Source organism: Mycetomoellerius zeteki, unplaced genomic scaffold (assembly GCF_001594055.1).
Source record: "Mycetomoellerius zeteki isolate Tzet28-1 unplaced genomic scaffold, Tzet1.0 scaffold154, whole genome shotgun sequence".
NCBI classification, from domain to species: Eukaryota; Metazoa; Arthropoda; class Insecta; order Hymenoptera; family Formicidae; genus Mycetomoellerius; species Mycetomoellerius zeteki.
Genome location: NW_017256489.1, coordinates 296,404 through 319,623, shown reverse-complemented (window position 1 = coordinate 319,623; position 23,220 = coordinate 296,404). Strand labels below are relative to the sequence as shown.

Below are 23,220 nucleotides of genomic sequence, written 5' to 3'. Positions count from 1 at the left end.
CTATGTCCATTTACATAACACTTTATTTATTTAAGTTAATATTAGTCTCAAATACGTTTTTTAAAACGTAATATTATAATTTAATTGTAATCTTTAAATGCAATTAAATTATAATACTGTAATAAAAAAAGCATTTGAGATTAATAATAAATTTTGTGTAAGTGTCCGGACACTGGGACGTTTACCTTATATGTATATCATTTCTAGAAAAATAAACTTGTTCGATTGGGTCATTTTCTTTCGGCCGCGTGTTATTTTTATTCCGTTGCAAAATCATTGGTTATAGTAAATGGCGTTAGAGATTTCATATTTCACGAGTATTGAGCGAACAAGAGGAATGAGACCGACACGCGAATGAAGTACGATCGCGCAAATTCACTATCATATCACCGTCAATATAGTGTCATGTATTAATATCGTCGTCACCATGATGTAAGGAGATTCTTACAACACGGTCGTCATGGCTTGGTTCCACCAATGTAAGATTAATTTTAGTTTAAACTTATTGTTTATCTTTTTCAGATTAGTTCTTAGAATCTTCGAATTCTTAAAAGAAAAAGAGTAAAATAAACCAAAATTAAAATTAATCTTACATTGGGATGGAACGTCACCGGGCTTTGTTTGTTTTTTTATCTGCACTATGGACTGAACAACTGAATTAGAATTCTCTTTCTTGCTTTCGTCAAATATCAAATATATATCTATTTCATTTTAAGTTCTAAAAGTGTACACTAGTTCAGAATATATTAAACAGATCTAGTTGAAACAAAACCACGTTTAATTGGCGTTCAGTCAGCGTCAGTTGACGTCACGCCGCCACTACTATTGGATTGCGTGAGACGAGTGAGTTTAGATAATGGAAAGGAATAAACGTACCGGCAAAAGCAGAATTTTACCGCGCGATGCGCAGAACCATCACCGGACGGAATCGTCGGAGACGGTACCGTTATGTCAAACTCGTGCTAACCTAAGCAACGGGGGAGCGTGCGTGGAAAACCAACCACCTTGATTGCGAAAAATCTTAACCAAGCACGGCCAAGCGAGGCCGACCCGAAACTCTCGGAAAAGTACGGAAGTTTTTTTTTAAAGTCGACCAGTCACGACCTCGTGGAGGTCCAGCCGCTAACGGATGTCTCCAGTGGCATCCAGCTGTGTCAAGCGGCGCTGACGTGGGCGGCGGGCGGTCAGATTTTGCGAGTTGCCTTTTAAACGACAGATTTTGCATCTCATTTCCGGCTGGGAGTCTCCGACGTGAAAAACGTGCTACTAGTACTAGTTTTTGTCTCTCGCTTCGTCTCTTGGATAGAGATTCGACGTTCTCTTTCTTTCCGGATTTGTTACGTGGATCTTAGGCGATGGAAGTTCGGCGCAGACGAGCAAGACCGCAGGATAGCAAGCACGACGCCGACACAACGACGAATCAGCCGAGGACGGTTCAGAGGGATGAGGTGAGCCGCAACGCCCGCGACCTTTAAATACGACGATTTTCTTAGTGGATGCAGACCATGCAGGTGGGAGATCTGCTAGAAAATGCAGAGAATCTTACGCGGAAGTATCTCTGCAGCGATTCTGCATCACTTCGAGTGAACAGTGCAATATGAATTTTTTAATTTGCCGTAGTGAGAAACTAGGAGCATTCTGATTTATGGATCGAGAAAAATCTTAATTAAAAATCTCTTGTATAATATCTTATATAACTGATATATCATACTAATTGTGATGTATATTATATTGGATATGATGTACTACATTGTTCATTTTTTTTTATTAAAGAATGCTAAAGACCGGTTTTATAAGAGAAAAATGTTTTTATGTCATTAATATCAATTTTATAGATTTTTTCAGTATTTATATCTTGACCAATTAAATTTCAGAAATAAATTAGACAATGCTATATCTTCTAATTTAGTTTCAAATATATTGTAACAAAAAAAATCTGACAAAAAGTAAAAGTCCATTATATTTTATTGACATTGTGAGATATTTAATAAATTAAAAAAAGATTTAAGATAGAAGTCTCCTTCTTACTCTACACTGTTAAAAATTTCATGAAAATTAATATACTTTTAATTTACACAATTTGAACTTAATTTCATTTACATTAAATTTAATGTGTTTATAACTGAAATGTATATTTGTGTACATGTACATGAAATTTAATGTATTTTTCATGAACATTAATGTACTTTCCAGAAAATTTTATGAAAAGTACGTGTACATGAAATTTCATAAATTTAATGTACACGTTCATTACATTTAAGTAACTACTGTAACTTAATTTTCAGTTAAATCATTTATTACTTTTAATTTCGTTCATAACCACAAGCTTCATTTACATGTAAAGGAAGCTCGTGATCACATTTCTAACAGTATACTTTGCAAAGAAGAAATAATTGATTTTAAATTTATCAAAAGATGTAAAATTGAAAGAACAAGTATGACACTCCATATATTGTATTAAAAATCTATTACATTTATATATGCAATAAAAAAATGGAATTTTTAAATTATATGTATATCGATATATATATATTTAAATCCTCTATTTTTTTCATCACATAAAAACATATTGATTAAATAATACCTCAGCAAGATTTCTATACAGATATATCTTTCAGAATCATTATTTTCATTGCTTGCAATTTCTTTCAAAATCAATTAATTATCAAATATGATTGCATTGTGTTGATTATTGTACTAATTTTTATTTGTTACAGACGAATGGACAGACAGATTCGAATACTACTTTGATAGAAAGTAACAAAGCAAATTCATCATATTCTGTCGAGTCAAAACAACCTCTATCAAACAATGTGGTTCACGCTCGAATCAGGATCAGCTTGGAAATTGACTTGATAGCGGTGATTTTACTAATTTCGGGTATTTGTACTCGTCTTTATTGCCTCGAGGAACCGCGCAGTATAGTGTAAGTGTATACGCATTTTTGACAAATAATATAACGTTAATAGAAGAGAAATTAATAATTGATATGTTATGTCATTATGATGATATGGTGATACGGAATTTTATCTGCTTATAAGTAATTCAAAAACTATAATATTTTACTTGTATAGTTTTCTATTATTATTTCTAGATTCTTTGGAACATTTTAGGACGAAAATGTTGAAGCTATAATAGTTTTTGAATTACAAACTATCTTTGATCAATTATAATTCAAAAACTATTGTAGCTTCGATGTTTTCATATTAGGATTTTTTACTCTACCTCTAGAATATAAAAGTATTGTACAGTGGTTGTGAAACACCCTGTGTATATATATATATTATATATAATATATATATATATAACATACATATATATTTATTCATTTCTTATTTAATATGTGGGTAGAGCAGTGGAATTTACCGATTATAAGGTTGATTATATAAATCAAAAAATTTAATGACTAATATTGGTTTTCATCCATCCATTCAATTATTATGTTGTTTATATTAGTCTATTATAATTACTCGTCTGTGTTATAGTTTCGACGAACTACATTATGGCAAGTACGTCGGATTATACATGAAGAGGACGTTCTTTTTCGACTCCCATCCGCCTTTAGGGAAGCAATTGATCTCTGCAGCGGCGTACTTCGCTGGATTCGATGGACAATTCAAGTTTGATAGGATTGGAAGTCCTTACAGCGACGCAATTCCTTTATACGCGTTGCGCTTAGTACCGGCGATATGCGGCAGTTTACTGATCCCTACAGGATATTATCTTGTCCTGGAATTGGGTTTGAAGCAATGGGCCGCAGCAATTGGTGGAACTCTACTCTTACTCGGTAAGAGTAGAGTAGAATTTCTATTCTACTCAAATCAAAAAATGTGTTACGCAGAAGATTGCGCGACTATATGCTGTTCATCCCCATTTCTCTCTCATATCATATTCTATCTTCATTTCTATCTTTGGATTAAAAACATACTAGCATATTTAATGTTTAAATTCTGTTATGCTTGAGTTGAAGATAACGCATAATGACGAGATTCTATTGTATACACAGTATAAGTCACATATACACATAATTTGTTACTTAAATATTAAATCCAGCCGTTGATATCTTTGCTATAATAAAATTAAATTTATATCTTTACTACTGCGGCCCTATAACGCATAGTATCGACATGGTTGACTTATATAGATACTTGCTATTTTAGATAACGCACTGTTGACACAGTCAAGATTTGTCCTGATGGAAAGTATCTTGATGTATTTCTCGTTGCTCGGCTTGTTATGCATTGTAAAATTTCGGAAAGTTATGGATCGACCAACATCAGCATCTTGGTGGATATGGCTGATACTAGGCATTGTAAATTTAACATGTGCATTATGGTACGATTACAGTCTTTTTTCATTTCTCATACTTATTCTCGATTGAGTGTAATTAAAGTATTTCTTTACAGCGTCAAATATGTTGGATTTTATTCCATGGCCCTCGCGCTCTTCTTAATCGCTCACGATTATTGGTCTCTGCTTTCAAGAAAAATCCTGTCAAACACAATCTTGTGGATTCATCTTTTACTAAGATTTGTTGTATTAATCGCTGTTATTGCCGCCGTATATTTGAGCATATTCTACGTACATTTAGCAGTACTCTCGAAGGCGGGACCGCACGACTCAGTAATGACGAGCGCATTTCAAGCGAGTCTGGAAGGAGGACTCGCCAGCATCACGAAAGGACAGCCTTTGGAAGTGACGCATGGTTCGCAGATTACTCTCAGACACACATACGGCAGAGCCTGTTGGCTGCACAGTCATAATCAAGTGTATCCGTTACGATATCCCGATGGTCGCGGCAGCTCTCATCAGCAGCAAGTCACTTGTTATTCGTTTAAAGATGTTAACAACTGGTGGATCGTCAAGAAGCCGGACAAAAATGACTTAGTAGTAATGAAACCCAGCGAGCCCATTCGGCATGGCGATGTGATTCAATTGGTACACGGAATCACGAGCAGAGCGTTAAACTCACACGATGTTGCGGCGCCGATGACACCGCAGAGCCAGGAAGTGTCGTGTTACATCGATTACAACGTGTCTATGCCAGCGCAGAATCTATGGCGGGTGGAGATCACAAACAGAGATCATTCTGGCGACGCATGGCACGCGATTCAGAGCCAAGTGCGGCTGATACACGTGCACGCGAATGGAGCCGAGTTTGCGTTGAAGTTTAGCGGGAGGCAACTGCCCGATTGGGGTTTCAATCAGCACGAAGTTGTAGCGGATCGGCTGATAGACCAGACCAATTCCATCTGGAACGTTGAAGAACATCGATATACTAAAAGTGAGGACCAGAAGCAACGAGAACGGGAACTGATCAGTGCGGAGATGATACCATTGCAGGCGACCGCGTTGAGCTTCTGGGAAAAATTTGCAGAGCTGCAGGTCAAGATGTTATTTAGTGGCCAAGAGGGTCAAAACAGCCACATGTATTCCAGTGGACCTCTTGAGTGGCCGTTAATGTCCCGCGGGATCGCATACTGGGTGTCTAACGAGAGTAATGTTAGTAGGAAAATTTTACACGAAAATGCTTGACTAATCGACAAATATTGTTAAGACGAAATGAGGCATATTTCAATTATATTCGATATTTTTCTAATTTTTATACTTTTTTCCGTTATTCAATGTTTCTAACGAATGCTTTATCAATAGACAGTTTCAAATTTTTTTCGCTGACTTTTATAAGGTAAACATTTTATTCATTGTTTCAGGCACAAGTGCATCTTTTAGGGAATATCGTGATTTGGTACTCTGGCACGATCTCAGTAATTGTATATGTAACACTACTGACATTCTATTTAATGAGGAGAAAAAGACAATGTTTTGATATCCCAGAAGAAGAGTGGAAAAAGTTTGTTAACAACGCTTACGTACTATTAGCTGGATATTTGCTTCATTTCTTACCTTTTTTATTCGTTGAACGAACTTTGTTCTTGCATCACTATTTACCAGCTTTTATTTTCAAAATCTTATTAATGGCAGCCACGATTGATCACCTGTATTATTTAATTAGGTACGTTGTTTGTGGTTTAAAAATGCAAGTTTAAATTCCATTACTATTGTTCACATAAATAATTATATGAGAATTATTTGTTATATCTTCTATTTCAGCACACATCGTCCAGCATGGAGCATTTCATTGTATATCATAACGTGTGGTATTATTGCTTGGGTACTTTTTATCATCTATGTGTTCAAGAAATTCATTGTGTTTAGTTATGGGACATCAGCTCTCACTGCCAAGGACGTGATAAAATTAAGATGGAAAGATACCTGGGATTTCATTGTACATAAAACATAAGAGTTCGCCAGGTTTAAACATTACAAAGCCTGTGTTATACAAGATGTAATATTTTTTTAACTAGGACGTTATATATTGAAACACATGACATTTACAAAACAGACGATATTAGTATATTTTTATGAAAAAATTTGGCAAATGTTATTGCTTATAAATGCACACATGTGTATACGACGAAATATTTTGTTATAATGGAGCAACAAGTGCCACGAATATGGGATGACATATATAACGATGAGTCCTTTCATAATATTGTAAAAAGTTAAACATAAAAATATTTGTGTATAGACTGATTCTTTTTTATAAAATGTTTTATCGTTAACAGTATTTGATATTGTAGAACTCGCAAATATATATTTAGAAAAAAACAATATAAATGTATAAGCCTATGTATTTTAGTATTAATTAATTTAAAGAGGTGTGTGTGTGTGTGTGTGTGTGTGTGTGTGTGTGTGTGTGTGTGTGTGTGTGTGTGTGTGTGTGTGTGTGTGTGTGTGTGTGTGTGTGTGTGTGTGTGTGAGAGAGATTTGTTTATAACAGGTATAATTAAAACATAAAATTGTGTGTGAAACTTTTAAGTTACAATTTTTTTACCTTTTACATTGTATTCTTAAGAATTGTTTTTTGTATTGAAAAAATAGAAATATGAAAAAATTTATATCATGTAAAAAAGGGGAAAGATAATAAAAGCATTTAAATAGTCAAATTCAGGTTTGTCATTTTGTAAAAAGAGTACATTATAATATAACATCAATACTGTATAAGTTAAAGAAAACGATGTCTATAGAATAAACTGTATCTTTATAACTAGAACCAATGAATATATTGACACAATTTCACCAAGGTCATGAAAGTTGCAATGAAAGACGTCGATGAGCTTCAAAAAATAAGATAACGATAATAAATATAATGTACAACGTAAGAGTAAATTTCTATCTTATCACAATATATAAATGTAAAATATGTATGCTATTTTTTATCTGTCACCTGTTTCGTTGTGTTAATGATATGTGAAAACTATGGATCGAATAAGACCATCACGAACTGCATGTGCAGTATTACCCACACCGAATGAGAAGAACACAGAATCACAGGACATGTTTTGGGCGCAAACTCCTACTGGATACCATCCAGCCTTATTAAATACAACGCCAACTCGATAAACCTGTTAAGAAGAGAATACTATAATACAATTATCAATCAAAAATATTTTAAAAATGAGAAGCTTTGATGTTTGAGAATATACAAAAAGATATTGTTTTATGAATTTGAGATACATTTAGTTGATTGTACATAGTGGAAAAAATAATTATATTGTAATGACAAACCTTGTGCTTTTGAATGTAAACTGGTCGATTGAAAGTGATTTCTACGAGAGTACCAAAATTTGCTTTAGTAGTGAAATGTGTATATGTCAATCTGGTACCGTCACAATCGAGGAGATGAGCGTATAAAATTTCAGTATAAGACGAATCAGCATCTATAGCGTGAGTGAAATTACTCGCCTATAAATGAAACGAGTGAGCTGTATGAGCGGTATATATTGGACGGATATAGTAAATTACATATATAATCTCTAACTTACCGCCGCGATTTGCGTAGGAACCTGTACACCCACCACACAAATATTTTTATCTACACTGAATGTGACGGAACAGTCCAACACGTTTGTATTCAAGCAATCCGTTTGCTGAACTACCGATCTGAGACAATAATATTTTGGTCCCTCGCGAACAACTACTCCCGTGGAAGAAGTATTGGGCAAGAGAGAGTTTCCAGAGTCTTTATTTATGCTCGCATCCACTAGTATCGGCGATGTGTTCCGCATCGTACTGCTGCTAGATTCTCCATCATTTAAAAAGCCAGAACGTACAGGAATATTTAAATTGCCGTACGGAGCAAAAATATGTCTCGAAGTCATCATCTAGACAGGGAAATGGATCCAATGAGGAAAATGTTGAAATGTTACGTGTGCGCGATGCACATTTCTTATTTCTATTGTAATAAATGTGTGAAATATATTTGTAAAAACAGAAGAAATCTATTTAAATTTACAATAACTGAATAAAGGGATTGTAGTCATTATTACTGTTCTATATGCGCATATCAAGCAACAAATGTAGAGTATAAAAATAGTAAAGGAAAACAAAATATATGAAAAAATTAAGAGAAATAAATCTATTTTCGGTCAAAGTGAAACTTAACGCTTAAATATTTCAAAATGAATTTATATGCATATCCAATTCTGCAAACCGTCGAAATTTTTTTCGGTTTTGAAACGCAATCATGGACAGAACTAGAGTAATATCACATTTGACAAACAATTTAATAATTTTTATGTTAATAAGCATCTTAGGAGAATAGTAATAATTTGATGCTAATCTAAACATCTTAAGAACTGTAAATAATTTAATTTTTTGCAAAAGTATATGAAAGTATAGGGTGACCATCCATATTCTTTTCTCCTGGATATGTACTCTTTTTTTCGGGCGTTCAGGCAGATTTTCAATGTGTACTCTTTTTTTGCACTACTTTTGGAACTTGGGAGCGAGCGAAGGGATCGAAAGTTATTAAATCAATGGCTGTGTTCAGCAGAGAAAGCAACTTTTTTTTGCAACTGTTGTAAAATTCTTTAATACAATTGGTTCTTGCTTTTGGTTCCTTATAAATCTAAATGTATAAACCAATCATATTGAAGAATTTTACAACAGTTGCAAAGCTGCTTTTTCTGTTGAATGCAACCTTTCTCTTTTTTCAACGTTCAAATATATATCTATCTCATTTTAAGTTTAAAAGTTGTTTACATAAAGTTGTTTTGTTCATACTGTCTAAATGAATTTAAAAAAGGTTTAAAAGGAATACAAAATAATCCAAGTCTCAGATCAACAATGTCTGCTTTTATTTTATTCTTCGTTTTCTGTTTTTTCGCGTCTTTGTGAAAAAAAAATGGTAATGTACTACTTTTGTACTACTGCTGATTTTGATTTTGTACATCCATGATGGATGTCCTATTTCGTGTACATTGCATTTGGTCACCCTATGAAAGTGCGAAAGAAAAATGACAACTTACAGGAAACATTCCCATGTTCGTGGAGTGTCCAAGATTCGTGGAGTGAGTCTTGACTGGTTTTGCTCTGCTATTTGAATTTGTACAAAAACCTTCAGGCATAGGTGTTTTATTGCCAGTACACAGGATGTTCATCAGTATAGCGAAAGCCTCATCTTTCGTGAGCAAAGGAGACATGCCGGGACCTTCTGCAAATTCTTGTGGTGTCAAGCTCAGAAATCTTATCTTTACGAGGGCATTTCCAATGACGGATTTTAAACATTTGCCATTGGCTGAATCGAGAGACTTTCTAGAACATTCCGATTTGGCCCATCGCTCCATCGCGGTAAATAATTCTATTTCCGAGCTGATTTGCAAATCGTCCTGCTCCAAGACCTTGAGAAGCGTTCCTAGCTCTACATCTTCCCAACTGGCTTCCTTCAACACTTGATCCGTCTTGGTGCGTATGATCTGTAGACATTTCTCCATTAGGACAGGTTCCTCAAAAAGCTTGGCAAACTCGTATGCTCTGCATGCTTTCTTCGGCGAAAGATCACACCACAGATATTTTGTACACTCTTCTACCAAAGATGGCAGCATGTATTTTTTGGCGCAGTAACATAACTCGCAGGCCAATTCGAAGGAACCCAGTTCAACTTTATCTGTATATATATACTCTAGTAGGGCCTTGAATGCTTCAGGCTGAACATCCCTTATCGGTATCGGATCGTTTTTCTCTGCCATACCACCAAAAAACATAGCTTCGAAGACCGGACTGGACATGGCCAGGAACAGTTTATGACCCTTGAGAGTCTGTTGCTGGGGTTCCTGGCCGACAATGAAATTACAGTCGGACCATTGTCCAGTCTCCAGCAGATGCTGGCCACGCTCCGACAGTTTCTGCTTGCTAGTCTGCCAGTCGCAGGGTAAACTCATTTTCGCGGTGTGTTACACATGTACTCGAGCTGCAACGTGAACGGAAAGTCACCAGAGAATGAATCGGAGGCTCACGTGCCAGGAAGCGGCCCGCGCAATCACGTTACGTACTCACCTATTTCCGTTAGCGCTATAAATACAGCGTACAATATTCACACGTAACAGCCAAGAGGAAGAGGAACGCAGCGAGGTGCGTGCGCGGGAAAATCAGCCAGCCAGTTACCCTACCCGGGAGACGACCTGATCCTTATCGTTCTCGATGCTCGTTCAGCTTCACTCACCTCGCTGATACTCATGCGTCGTTAGCGTCGTAGCAGAACGCTACGCCATCTTATTGTTAGACCGAGAGAGTTCCCGTTCCCACCATCGCATCATTCGCATCGTCGTCGCCGCCACCACCGCTACCAGCTTTTCAAGGCTCCACTTTCCCCCAGTCGCCCGTGCTGACCAGTGCCGACACCAGCCGACACTACCGAGCCTGCTGACGCTTTTCAAAGCGATTGACGCTTGCTTCGTGCCACTGCTCCGTTCTCAACCTCGAGCGACGTCAACGACGTGCTTGCGCGCGCCCTCCCTGCCTTCCGCCTTTGGCAGTTGGCTCCCCTCTTTCGTTTTGCCCGTAGCAGGCCGCAGTACCCGCTAGCGGTAACGCGCAAAGTGGCGCAAAGCAAAGCTTCCTCCGGCTGATTTCAGACCGAACACGCTCACAGCGGCGATCGATAATCCCGCGGCGCGGAAAGCGAGAGATCGACGCCGCGGAAGTGCCGTAACGTGGTGTCCGCTGGTGTCCACCGTCTCTCCTCCGTTGAATCGTGGACCGCACGCACGACACGGACTCGTCGTGACTGTCGTGATCGTGACGCGACGTTGCGAGAGGATCGCTCATTAGGATTTCTGTCCGCGCGGAAACGGCGCGCGTTACCGGAGGGTTCTAGGCAAGAAAAAGAATAAGACAGACGGAGCAAGAAAGAAGACAAAAAAGAAAGCGGAACAGAAAGAAAGAGAGAGAGAGAGAGAGACGGATTCTCAATTTCTGTAGCTTTTGACGACCGTTGTGAATTGGCCAGAGTCCATCAGAATACTCCAGAATTGGCCGAATGGCGCACGCACGGCTCAGCTGTACGTCCGTGCGCCTCGCGGAATAATGCATCTTCCTCCCGGGGATTTCTCTCGTCTGGATGACAGCGCCTGCCAGCGACGGAACGTAGGGTGACGTCGATGAGGTGAGGTACGTAGGCGGTACGTCGCCGCCGTCGCCGGTACAGCGCGGCGCAGTCAGGCGTAGTGATCGCAGGAGGTTGCATCTTGACGGAGCCCTCCGCGAGCGTGATATTTCCCTACCCTAGATTTCCCCGGGGGAGACGCGATCCCACCGTGATGCGATCGCGCTCGCGTCCTCCGATCCGCAGGGAAACGGGCGAGGGCGAGGCTTGTCGCGCTGCTCGCGTTTGACACGTTCGCGACGTGTCGCCGTAAAACCGTTGGCCGTTGACGTAACCTCCCTCACGTTCGAGGACGTCGGCGTCTTCAGGGGGAAGAGAACGTCGGGATCGCTCTTTGTTGAACGCGCGCGGATCATCGTCGCCTCGTAAATTACGCGCGGATGAGTCATTGCCCTGTTGAACGACACGCATATTTTTACGCTCTACGCCGTCGCTGAAACGTCCTTGCCGCGAGCTCGTGCTCCGATACTACGTTTACGTGGACATATCGTATGAGGTACGTCCAGCGAATATCTACGTGCTACGCATTTCCAGTTGTTTGTTTTACCTTGACATGGTATAATGTACTGTAACGTTATATGTTCCCCCTTTCATATATCCTGTATATTACATAAGAACTGAAAATATTGCCAAGCCACACAAACGCGCATTTTTTTTTGTGTCCCTTGATCCGCGATGTTTAGGAAATAATTTTATGCCATTAAGGTAATGTAAAGTGAACTCGATGATGCGATGCGTCTAGAATTTTACGTATTGTTTATACAAGGTGCTTTCCAAGACACGAGTGACAAAATGCGTTCTGTTTTGCACTTGTAAGCATTATTTGTTCTTGTTTGATAGATAGAATGAATTGATGCTTATAGCGTGTAAACAGAAGCGTAAAAACGGAACGCATCCAAAGTATAACACAGTGAATCATTACATCCTTGTTTGTCACTGTTAAACGCAAAGATGAAATGAGTCTGTTTTTTTATTCTTACATTAGACAACTTCTTTTCTCGTTTTTGTCAAATATCAAACATATATTTATTTTGCTTTAAGTTCCAAAACTGTACACTGCATAGTTTAGCTATAGAAAATAGACCTATATATGATTGTTGTGTTATACAGGGGGTGTGTTTTCCATCTAGTGACATAAGTCGATATAAGTATCATTTCATCTTTCTTGGTATTCAGAGAATAACAAATATAGACCGACACTTGCATTGACTTGTGTTATCAAATGGGAAGCATCCTGTATCTCAGCTGGAAAGCACGAATAATTACCTAGAAAGATCCGGCATTTGTATACTTATATTTATAATATTTGTTTGTTTAGAAAGTATGGAGCGTTCATCGGACGTCGCAGTTACACCTCGCTCGAGTCGTTTCTACATTTAGCCTTACGATAGATCTCGATAGTCTTTAATGCGACAGAAACAGTACGTTGTTGAGGCACAGTAATCCAAACTCCTGTAAGGAGAGATGGATGCGGTGTGCGATGAGGACAGGCGGAGACGCCTGTGGGCTTTGGAGGAGCGTATAAAGGATCCTAGAAGTGTCACGAATATCGACTGCTTGTTGGACACGGTTCAAGCCCTGGTAACAGATTGCGATCATACCAGTGTAAAACGTATGAAGAATATAGAAGCTTATATGAATAGATGTAAGTATTATGTTTTAATGTTTGTTAGTTGCTTTTTGTTTTTGCACAAGTGTACTAAGTCAAAATTATGTAAATATTTTATACTTAGATATTGATGTCACTATTTAATTACTTTGGTGATAAGAGGTCTGTTCTTTTTTGAAGAGTTCTTAGTGCAATAAGTTAGAGTGAAACCAACTATATCTGTTTTACTCTAACTTATTGCATCAGCGTACATTAGTTCAGAACTTGGAGTGGAAAAAGAACCTAAAGTTATCTTATATATATATAATTCTTTGTAATTAATTTAATTAATTGTTATATACGATAAACTTTAATTGTGTGCAACAACATCCAGCATTGACTTTCAAAGGCTTTTTATTTTATTTGATATATATAATTCTCGTCATATTGACTAAAATATTTGATAGATTTAACTATAATGTTTAATTTATACTTCTCTGATTGAATCTACTAGAATTCCAATTAATGTAACAAGAATTTTTTTGCAATGTATTATTATCACAAGCATGATACTCACTCGCTTTTGGAATCTTTAATAACCATGTTATCGAGATAAATAATATTGGCTTGTGTTCTCTCTTACAGATGACTCTGTAGCCCAAGAGATTTTTAAAATGCGAATGCGCATGGACGATTTTACTTTGATAAAAGTAATCGGTCGCGGCGCGTTTGGAGAAGTGCAGTTGGTTAGACACAAATCTACGCAAAAAGTTTACGCTATGAAATTACTTAGTAAATTTGAAATGGTAAGATTCGCTTACTCGCTTGTTTCCATTCGTTTGTCCAAGTTGTGTAAATGTTTCCTTGTATCTGGCTTTTACGCTCTCTGTTTAGATTAAAAGGTCGGATTCCGCATTTTTTTGGGAAGAAAGAGACATAATGGCTCACGCAAACTCACCATGGATAGTCCAGCTCCATTTTGCGTTCCAAGACCAAAAGTATCTCTACATGGTGATGGATTACATGCCGGGCGGAGATCTGGTTAACTTGATGTCGAATTATGAAGTGCCAGAGAAATGGGCAAAATTTTACTGTGCCGAAGTGGTGCTCGCATTGGACGCGATACATAATATGGGTTTCGTTCATAGAGATGTGAAACCGGACAACATGTTGCTCGATAGACATGGCCATTTGAAACTTGCCGACTTTGGCACGTGTATGAGGATGGATGCTGTAAGTGTGCTGGATCTTTAATTTTTATTTTACATTTTAAATACCTAATATGAAATAACTTATATTTATGTAAGCATCCTAATTGTGATTTATTAAAACAAAATAAATATTTATTTTAATATTTTCACGGTTGCTTTCTATACAGAAGCTATGCGAGAGTTATCTTTGTATCTAGATCCATTATTAAAATGCCAACGTTTCGTCCACATTGTAGTTTACTTTATTGGAATGAGGAGCAACCTTGTATGAAGTAAACTGCAGTGTTGATAAAACATTTGCATTCTACGGATCTCGACACGAAGATAACCCGTGAAATGCTTCTCTATAATAAATACTTCTGTTGTTAATTAAAGAGACAATTTTTGTAAGTTTGAAAAAAGACTTTGAATGAAAATGTTACAAATAAAAATTTAAATTTTCTCTTTTTCTAGTTAAATCTTTTTTTCTCTCTGATATTCTCTCAACTGTTTGTCTTGTAGGATGGTTTAGTGCGATCTGATACTGCGGTTGGTACACCCGATTACATATCTCCGGAGGTTCTGCAGTCACAAGGTGGAGAAGGAGTATATGGTCGCGAATGCGACTGGTGGTCCGTGGGTGTCTTTTTATACGAGATGTTGTTTGGCGATACACCGTTCTTTGCCGATTCTCTAGTCGGCACATATTCTAAGATCATGGACCACAGGAATTCGCTGTACTTCCCTCAAAATGTTGAGATATCTCACTCAGCGAAAAACTTAATATGTGGCTTCCTCACCGATAGAACAAAGCGCCTGGGTCGCAATGGCGTCGACGAAATCAAAAGCCATCCATTTTTCAAGAATGATCAATGGACCTTTGATAATTTGAGGGAATGTGTACCGCCGGTAGTGCCTGAGCTTTCCGGGGACGATGATACCAGCAATTTCGATGATGTTGACAAGGAGGATGGGCCAGAGGAGAGTTTTCCAGTACCTAAAGCTTTTTCCGGAAATCATCTGCCTTTCATCGGATTCACTTATTCGGGTGATTACCAGCTAATGGTTACTTACGGCAAGGAATCCGTGGATGGTCTTGAGAATCACGTCAACAATGGTACTACCGACGATATCAAGATTTCGCAGCTAGAGAATTTATTGGAACGTGAGAGACGGCAAGTGGAGACGATGGAGTCGAGACAGAAGGCACTAAACACGCAATTGGAAACGATGGCATGTCGAGAGGTTGAGTTGCGCGAGGAAGTTAGCAGGGCGGATAAGGAGTTGACGCTACTCAGGCACAACTATAAAGAGGCGCAACGCAGAGTAGAGCACGAGACAGAAACTCGTCGTAAGGCGGAGTCACTGTTGGTAGAGGTAAAGAAAAAATTCGATGAGGAGCAGACGAGACGGGCGCGAGATGCTAGTAACTCACAGCAGACATCCGAGCGAGTGACGACGTTGGAGAAACAGATCAAAGAGATGCAATGCAAATTGGAGAGAGAAACGGAAACGGTTACGAGATTACGCAAACAAGCGACGGAAATCACCGTGGCGCGTCAAGCCGCCGAGCAAATGGCGAATGAATTGCAAGTTGCCCGAGCTCAGTTGCAAGCACAGCGTGACAACTTACAACAAGAAGTTGCTACTCTCCAGGTATAATTTACTACAATAGTTTTTTCTTGTTCTCTCTCTCTCTTATTACAGAACAGTTTTTAAAATAATTTCTGTGTGTGGATACATGTAAAATTCCGAAAAATTACAATTTATGTACAAATTACAGTGGTTTTCATTTATAGAATGTAATATTTGAAATTTACAAGACAAATGTTTTTCCTTTTAAAATGAAATTATTTTTTTCTACGTGAATTATTCGATTTTTTACAGGGCCAGCTTTCCAAAGAACGTAGTTCGAGATCGCAAGCGTCATTATTGACGGCCGAATTAGAGACTCGTCTTTCCACTTTGCATCTCGAGTTAGAACGTAGCCATGAGAAAGAGGAGAAGGCGACTCTGGACAACAGGCAACTAACTGAAAGAGTTTCTGCGTTGGAGAAAGAAGCTGCTAGCTTAACATTGGAACTGAAAGCCGCGCAAGCTAGATATAATCAGGAAGTTGTGGCGCATCAAGAGACGGAGCGTTCGCGTATTCTTTCCAAGGAAGAAGCCAATCTGGAAGTTGTAAAAGGTACTTGCTTCAAGTTCACATGAAATTAGAAATATTATATTATTGATAAAGTATATTTTACTTTATCTATGCAATGCAGGACAAAAGAATGGAATTTTTGAAGGTAATACATATGATCGCAAATTTATATCTTTTTCCCTTTTGTAACATGTGTATGTTCATAGTGTCTAGCGGTCCTTAAATATCCTTGGATCCTGGAATTATACTGGAATTTTATGTATTCTGGAAAATTCCTGGAAAACTTCTAAAATTTCGGGGCTAGCTTGAAATTTATTAATTTTCCATTCTAAAAAGTCAGAACGTGAAAAAAAAAGAAATAATAAAAAGAAAAGTTGTGTTTGATCATAAATCCTTCTTTAAAGGTGCAATAAGTTACCAATAGAAAACTTGAATTTAATGTCTAAAATAGAACATAGTAAAAAAATCGTTTGTGTTGACGGAACGTTCGTTTGATATTATTTATAAGGCAATAAATAATATTGTTCTCAATTTGTTATCGTTTTAATTCATTCGTATAGAATTCTAAATACAAAATTCTTGAATACAAAACGTATAATATTGCACGAATCGAAAATTAATTAAATAATGAAAATTAATCGATGGATAAATCCTAGAAAAACCAGGATTTTTACCTGTAATGTCCTGGAATTATCCTTGAATTGACTAGCCAGATTTTGCTGGATACCATAGTATTTAAATTATGTAATTTTACACATACATTGAATTTTTCTCATTATACTAATCATTTATCTATCTTCTTATTATTGCTGCGTATTTTTCTAATGGCATATCTAATTTTTTTACGTACGTATTTTCATTCTAATTTCTATGTATATATACGAATTTAAGGAATATACACCATTACTTACATTGCACATATTGATTTATTAAATAGCTCTACAAGTAAAATTAAACGAGGAGAAAAGTGGAAGACAACGTGCGGAATTACTTGCGCAGGAAAAGGAACGACAGACGTCAATGCTCTCTGTCGATTATAGACAGATACAGCAACGATTGCAGAAATTAGAGGGTGAACACAGGCAAGAGATGGAGAAAGCCAAAGTTTTGCAGGGCCAAGTTGAACAGGAGCAACAAAAAAGAAACGTTCTGCAGACCGAATTAGGCCAGCAAACGTCCGAAGCCGGCAGACTTCGCGCTCGCGAACAACAATTAGTCGGAGAAGTTGCTCAGTTGAGGGAAGCTAAGCGGCAAATAGAAGAAGAGTTACATCACTTGAAGACACAAAGAAACGTCGATCAGTTACAGACAAAGGAACTGCAGGAACAACTGGAAGCCGAAGCTTATTTCTCGGTAAACAACAAAATTTCAATATGATTTTAATTGTTTGACAATAAAAAAGAATACGAATGAAAAATGTTAAACGTGAAAAATATTAAAATATAAAAACTAACGATTCAAAGATGTATGTGTTTACTTATGAAAAATTGTCATGAAATTGAAATTTTTAGAAAGAGTTCTAGCTTTTGTCTTTCCTTTTTTTTTCAGACTTTGTACAAAACACAGACACAAGAGTTGCGCGAAGAGTTGGATGATAAATTAAGAGCACAACAAGAATTGGAAGAAGAACGTAGCTCTCTTGTCCATCAGCTGCAGTTATCTTTGGCGCGCGGTGACAGCGAAGCTCTGGCCAGATCCATAGCCGAGGAGACTGTGGCGGATTTGGAGAAAGAAAGAACCATGAAAGAGCTAGAGTACAAAGACGGAGTAACTAAGCATCATCAGGAATTAAGCGCGAAGGAACAGATCATAAATAGACTTAAAGAGAACGAGAGTGAATTCAAGAAATCAGTTGATCAAACTCTGAAGGAAAAAGAAGACTTGAGCAAGCGATATAAGGAATTGCAGGAGCAACTTGGTAAAGCACAGTCCAACGTGGAGGAAATTGAAAAACTAAGCAGCAAATTAAAGACTGAGCAATTATTGAAGCAACAGGCAGTCAACAAATTAGCCGAGATCATGAACCGAAAGGATCTTTCGTCAAGTGGAAAGAATAAGAATAAAGCGTCCGCTGCAGATCTTAGGAAGAAGGAAAAAGATTGCAGGCGTTTGCAGCAAGAACTCACTCAAGAGAGGGAGAAGTATGGACAACTGGCAGCTAAATGGCAAAAGGATTTGCAGGATTTGCAAGTAAGCGACATTATTGTTTGTATTGAGTTTATAGAACTGTATACAGAATTACTTGAGTAGGTAGAAAATGATTTCATTTCTACAGGCGCAACTCGTAGAGGAGAATCAGGCGAAGCTAAGGTTGCAGATGGAACTCGACTCGAAGGACTCGGAAATAGAAACGCTGCAAATGAAAATCGCGTCACTCAACTCGGAAACTGCAAGTGTCTCATCTATAGAGAACGACGACGGTGAAGACTCTGTCCTGTCTGAGCACGGTACGATGAGATTGGAGGGTTGGTTAAATGTGCCAAATAAGCAAAACATTAAGCGGCACGGTTGGAAGAAGCAATATGTCGTTGTTTCTTCCAAGAAGATAATCTTCTACAACAGCGAAAACGATAAAATGAACGCTGATCCGGTCCTGATATTAGACTTGAATAAAGTCTTCCATGTTAGATCTGTTACTCAGGGTGATGTTATCCGAGCCAATGCCAAAGATATACCCAGAATATTTCAGGTATCTACATCACATTTCTTGATTTTTTGGATTGTTAGAAATTTGAATTTGTTTTATATTGCAAATTATTCTTTATAATTCTTCTTATGTGATTTTCTTATGATTTTTTTTGTAGTGCATTAGTAATTTATAATTTTTATCTATATATTAGAATACTTTTTCATATGCAATTCATATATATTTTTTATATTTTATAAATTCATTATAACCTGTTATATAACATTTTGAAAAAATAATTTAGAACCTAAAGGATTCGTTTATTACATATATACTTCAATTTATATTGTTCATTAATTAATGTTGTACGCAGTTACTCTACGCTGGTGAAGGTGAAGCAAGGCGGCCCGGTGACGAGGGGAATACACTGCCTGGAGTGGATTTACCACAGCTCACAGATAAACCTGGTACTCAGTCGCTGAAAGGCCATGAGTTCGTGTCAATATCTTATCATATGCCAACGACCTGCGAAGTCTGTTCGAAGCAACTGTGGCATATGTTTCGGCCTTCGCCGGCCCTCGAATGCCGAAGTGCGTGTTGCATCATAATTATTTATTTGTACTTATTTATATATATACTTTTTCGTATTTTTATGTTCTAAAACATATAATAAATCAACCTGACTAAGACTCCTTATAAATCAGAAAACAAGGAAAGCAACATCTCCCGCGCTTGACTCCTATTGCCCTTGTTCTTTCCTTGTTTTCTGTTTTATATTCTAAAATTGTATATAAAACAAATATCATTTTGTTATGCACAGGGTGCCGTATTAAAGTTCACAAGGAACATTTGGATAAGAAAGAAGATGCCATAGCCCCGTGCAAACTACACTATGACCCGAACAGCGCCCGCGAGCTACTGCTGCTCGCGGCTAATCCTGAGGATCAAAAGTATTGGGTCTCGCGGCTATCCAGGCGCGTCCAGAAATGCGGCTACAAGGCGAATTCGCACATGGATGGCACGGGACAGCGCGTCTCGCCAAGGTAGCGTAGCCGTGCTGCTGCTCGACGTGAGCGGGGACTAAGTAGCTCTCTTATTTTGTGACGTCGCATGATGTGGGTGTAGAGAGGTTAGACTCGTTTGTTTTTTCTTTCAATTTCTCCATTCTGTTTTCATTCTCATCCAACACAGTCTAATACTTCCTGTTTTTTTTCGATGCACGACTCGTTATGTGCACAGTTGACATTAAATAGACGGTCGCATCTTTAATGTTATTTAACATAAAATCGCTAAGCGAAAATTAATAAAATTTTTTATAAAAATAGAGTAAGAGAATTAAGGCGAATGAAGTAACATTATTAATTAACGAACATTTTATCATTAACGTAGACAAATTTAATTTTTTTTTTGTTAATAGTTTAAATATGATAAATTTTGTATTTATATATTTTTAAATCTATTGATTTTATCTATATATAATCAAAATCCATTACTTGGAAGTACTTTATATTATAGCTTATTTATACATTTATATATTATTTATATACGTTATCTCATGTCTATTTAAGGTAAAATTCTTCAATGGGAAAGAAAAAATATAATTATTTCTAGATTTTGTATATATTTATGTACGTATTAACATAATGCATGACATTAATTGTGAATGATAATCAAGACTGATTGCACAATTAGATCAAGTGTGTTAAAAAAACATGTATCGATTAAGAATAGCATGTTCACATGTACCTAAATGTTTCACGCACGAGGACATTTTAGCTTTCGACACTCATTATAAATCATTAGATTAGCTCTTCCACCACCTTTCAATTTGCACGAACAATCGTTCTATTACTGTGCTTTTTGGTGCTTTTATGGCTTTGCAATGATTTTTCACTTATATTATCGATTAAATGATATATAAGCAACAGATATATGTGACAACAATTTCCTTTTTAGGGAATCCACAAGGTCGACTTTAAAGCCGTACTTATCGGTGCAACAACGATCTGCAACATTGCCAGCGAACGCCAGTATGGGCAAGTGATCATGGAAGAGACTAGTACTGGCGATTTTAAAACAACTCCGCTTACGATCTGATGTCCCACTTCCTTCGATAACAAGTGGAAATATCGGACTGTCGTAACCAACTATCACGACCTCGCGATTTTCTCTACGCACCTGACGACCGCAGTAGACTGTCAATAATTTCCTAGATTGAGAGCAATCGAAATAGCGATCGCGATCGTAATATTACTATTTGCAGCTAAGAGTAAGTGTGAAATCCAAGTTTGAGAATCGCTGGAGAAAACAGGGTTATTTATATATCGGATGATAAACGGATATGATATGGGAGGGAAAATAGTCTCTTTGCGCGCCATTGTCGTTCTCGAAACGATAACACAGAATCACAGAGATGAGCTATGTTCTTCGGAATCGCTAGATAGTTTATTCGTGAGCGACGATAAAATAGTGTAATAATCTTTTTGTACATTGTATTCATCATACTCACGATAGATTGTAGAACATTCTTTCGAAGGATAATCGAATTTCTGTGATGATTTTCCTGATTGGAACTATACTCGACTTTGTACGCACATTTCTTACTGCCTTTGATAAATGTTGTAACGGCGAATCTTGATGGAAACTTTTAGCTTAAGTCATTTTTTGGATGCTTTAAACCGAAATTTCGGAAACTTGTATTAAAGAGTATAGTATTTTGAAATTGTTTTATATATATATATATATATATATAGAACGTTTTCCGAGACCGTGTGTGTCAGTAGATACATGCATGATTCTTGTTTTTAACATAACTTGCGTCTTAGAATGGATTTATTTAATGTCTGATATTTGAAGTGTTTCTGGGCAAAGTTATGTTTTTTCGAGAAGATATAAATAGCTGAACACGCGTCCGAGGATTAACGTTTTTATCAAAGTTTGGCACGTGAGTCGGTTCTGCGGACATTGCAAAAAAGAAGCAATATGCTACTTGCAACATTGACTACAGCGTATGGCGCGTATACGGAATATGCCAGCTTTTGTATAGTAGAGATTAGAATGATTATGGCTGTAAGATAATGGGGTTTCTACAATAAGTTCATTACCTAAGCTTCAAATCTTAAGCTATAAGAAATTGACCAATCATAATCGATTATTCTTTTTACATTCGACTGTAATTGGTTAAAGTCTTATAACTTAAAACTTAGGTAATATAGTTTATTGGATGATGATGCCCATAACAATTTTTATTATGATGATATACATAAGCTAATGATGTCCGCTGAATCCCGACAGAGAGAATCAAAGACAAAGAGAGAGGGAGGAAGAGAAAGAAAATGCTAAGAGAGGACAAACTAAGAAAATCATGCGTAATCGAGAGGGAGCGATAAAAGCGATAGAAGTGATAGAAGCTTCGTCATGGTGCCATCGGCTTTGCCATCTTTGGCATCAAAGAAAGCTATAAACAAGAAATAAGAGGAAAACTAGGAATGATTTTAGGTTTATTATTAACGCGTCATCGCCGTCTGTGTTCTTTCCAAAATACCTCCGCGAGACATCGTGCCGCGCCGAGACTCGTCGGTATGAAAAGAGTCGCTTACATCGACATTAGTCAGCTAACTATAGTTATGATTAAGTTAAACTCTTTTTTTCCAGAAATTAAACTTAAAGTTATCAAGCAAATATTAATTATGTGTCTTTACTCTTCCAGAGTCGGAACCTGGAAAGAGATTCGTCTATATTTCTAGGAAGAACTAGGAAAAGTTTTGCTTTTTTCCAGAAACTATATTTCTATTAATTTTTATTTATGAATGATTTAGAAGAGTCAATGATCAGGCTTGAATTAAACAATAGAAGAAATAAAAGAAATAGAAATAAGTTGCAAGGTTAGTGCTCAGCATTTATTATAGCAAACTTTGGATTAATTAAAAAAGTACTTTTATTTAGATTATAACAATTTTTCAAAAAATCTCTTTATTTGTGAATTATAACTAGAATTAAATGAAGAATGGAGAGTTGCTAAATGAAAGAAATAGTTAACTAAACCTTATCGGTGTAAGTGACTCCAAGAACTCAGCGAGATGTCCCTCACATGGTGCTCCTCCCTGTCCTGTCCATCCTTTTGGTTCGACGAAGCAGTGAAAATGAACAAGAAGCTGTCGAAAA

At 37.2% G+C, this 23,220-nt stretch overlaps 4 protein-coding genes across 14 annotated transcripts in view; 2 read left to right on the top strand and 2 right to left on the bottom strand.

The window, feature by feature from the left end:
* The window catches only part of LOC108720623 (ATPase WRNIP1), a 5,348-nt gene extending 4,287 nt beyond the window's left edge, over positions 1-1,061 (bottom strand). The window contains exons 1-2 of one of the 5 annotated variants that reach the window (XM_018444732.1): positions 594-1,061; positions 186-378 (exon numbers count right to left, since the gene is read on the bottom strand). The gene's annotated coding sequence lies outside the window, so the exon portion shown is untranslated. Of the gene's footprint in view, positions 1-185; positions 574-593 lie in introns of those variants that run through there. The other 4 variants (XM_018444733.1, XM_018444734.1, XM_018444731.1 and 1 more) reach the window with 4 other exon arrangements.
* A 37-nt stretch (positions 1,062-1,098) lies between these two features.
* rt (Protein O-mannosyltransferase rt) lies at positions 1,099-6,711 on the top strand. Its single transcript, XM_018444727.1, has 7 exons — positions 1,099-1,448; positions 2,718-2,926; positions 3,486-3,787; positions 4,161-4,335; positions 4,407-5,502; positions 5,712-6,013; positions 6,112-6,711. The coding sequence occupies exons 1-7, from the start codon at positions 1,356-1,358 to the stop codon at positions 6,299-6,301; spliced, it is 2,367 nt and encodes a 788-aa protein (XP_018300229.1). The 5' UTR covers positions 1,099-1,355; the 3' UTR covers positions 6,302-6,711.
* A 376-nt stretch (positions 6,712-7,087) lies between these two features.
* LOC108720631 (uncharacterized) lies at positions 7,088-10,860 on the bottom strand. Of its 2 annotated transcripts, XM_018444749.1 has the most exons (6): positions 10,399-10,860; positions 9,372-10,312; positions 7,887-8,225; positions 7,630-7,806; positions 7,289-7,466; positions 7,088-7,178 (listed from the first exon to the last, which is right to left on the bottom strand). In XM_018444749.1, the coding sequence occupies exons 2-5, from the start codon at positions 10,281-10,283 to the stop codon at positions 7,302-7,304; spliced, it is 1,593 nt and encodes a 530-aa protein (XP_018300251.1). In that variant the 5' UTR covers positions 10,284-10,312; positions 10,399-10,860; the 3' UTR covers positions 7,088-7,178; positions 7,289-7,301. The 2 variants fall into 2 exon arrangements, with proteins under 2 accessions (XP_018300251.1, XP_018300250.1); XM_018444748.1 differs by having other exon boundaries at positions 7,119-7,466.
* A 168-nt stretch (positions 10,861-11,028) lies between these two features.
* Positions 11,029-22,812, top strand: LOC108720629 (Rho-associated, coiled-coil containing protein kinase 2). 6 transcript variants are annotated; one of them, XM_018444745.1, is made up of 13 exons: positions 11,029-11,506; positions 12,825-13,151; positions 13,740-13,900; positions 13,989-14,327; positions 14,807-15,940; positions 16,172-16,472; positions 16,552-16,575; positions 17,377-17,783; positions 17,979-18,620; positions 18,706-19,119; positions 19,430-19,646; positions 19,877-20,099; positions 21,013-22,812. In XM_018444745.1, the coding sequence occupies exons 2-13, from the start codon at positions 12,971-12,973 to the stop codon at positions 21,098-21,100; spliced, it is 4,131 nt and encodes a 1,376-aa protein (XP_018300247.1). In that variant the 5' UTR covers positions 11,029-11,506; positions 12,825-12,970; the 3' UTR covers positions 21,101-22,812. The 6 variants fall into 6 exon arrangements, 4 of the variants coding, with proteins under 4 accessions (XP_018300247.1, XP_018300246.1, XP_018300248.1 ...); XM_018444744.1 differs by having other exon boundaries at positions 11,029-11,511; XM_018444746.1 differs by lacking the exon at positions 11,029-11,506 and adding an exon at positions 11,712-12,002.
* Positions 22,813-23,220: the final 408 nt, after the last annotated feature.

Excerpts from the sequence above, each read along its gene's own strand:
- rt (XM_018444727.1), top strand. The coding sequence starts at position 1,356 with ATGGAAGTTCGGCGCAGACGAGCAAGACCGCAGGATAGCAAGCACGAC. Across the intron at positions 2,927-3,485 it reads GAGGAACCGCGCAGTATAGT|TTTCGACGAACTACATTATG; the intron begins GTAAGTGTATAC and ends TCTGTGTTATAG. Across the intron at positions 4,336-4,406 it reads AATTTAACATGTGCATTATG|CGTCAAATATGTTGGATTTT; the intron begins GTACGATTACAG and ends ATTTCTTTACAG.
- LOC108720631 (XM_018444749.1), bottom strand. The coding sequence starts at position 10,283 with ATGAGTTTACCCTGCGACTGGCAGACTAGCAAGCAGAAACTGTCGGAG. Across the intron at positions 7,807-7,886 it reads TTCCTACGCAAATCGCGGCG|GCGAGTAATTTCACTCACGC; the intron begins GTAAGTTAGAGA and ends TTTCATTTATAG. Across the intron at positions 7,467-7,629 it reads TTTACATTCAAAAGCACAAG|GTTTATCGAGTTGGCGTTGT; the intron begins GTTTGTCATTAC and ends TCTTCTTAACAG.
- LOC108720629 (XM_018444745.1), top strand. The coding sequence starts at position 12,971 with ATGGATGCGGTGTGCGATGAGGACAGGCGGAGACGCCTGTGGGCTTTG. Across the intron at positions 18,621-18,705 it reads AGGATTTGCAGGATTTGCAA|GCGCAACTCGTAGAGGAGAA; the intron begins GTAAGCGACATT and ends TCATTTCTACAG. Across the intron at positions 20,100-21,012 it reads GGACAGCGCGTCTCGCCAAG|GGAATCCACAAGGTCGACTT; the intron begins GTAGCGTAGCCG and ends TTTCCTTTTTAG.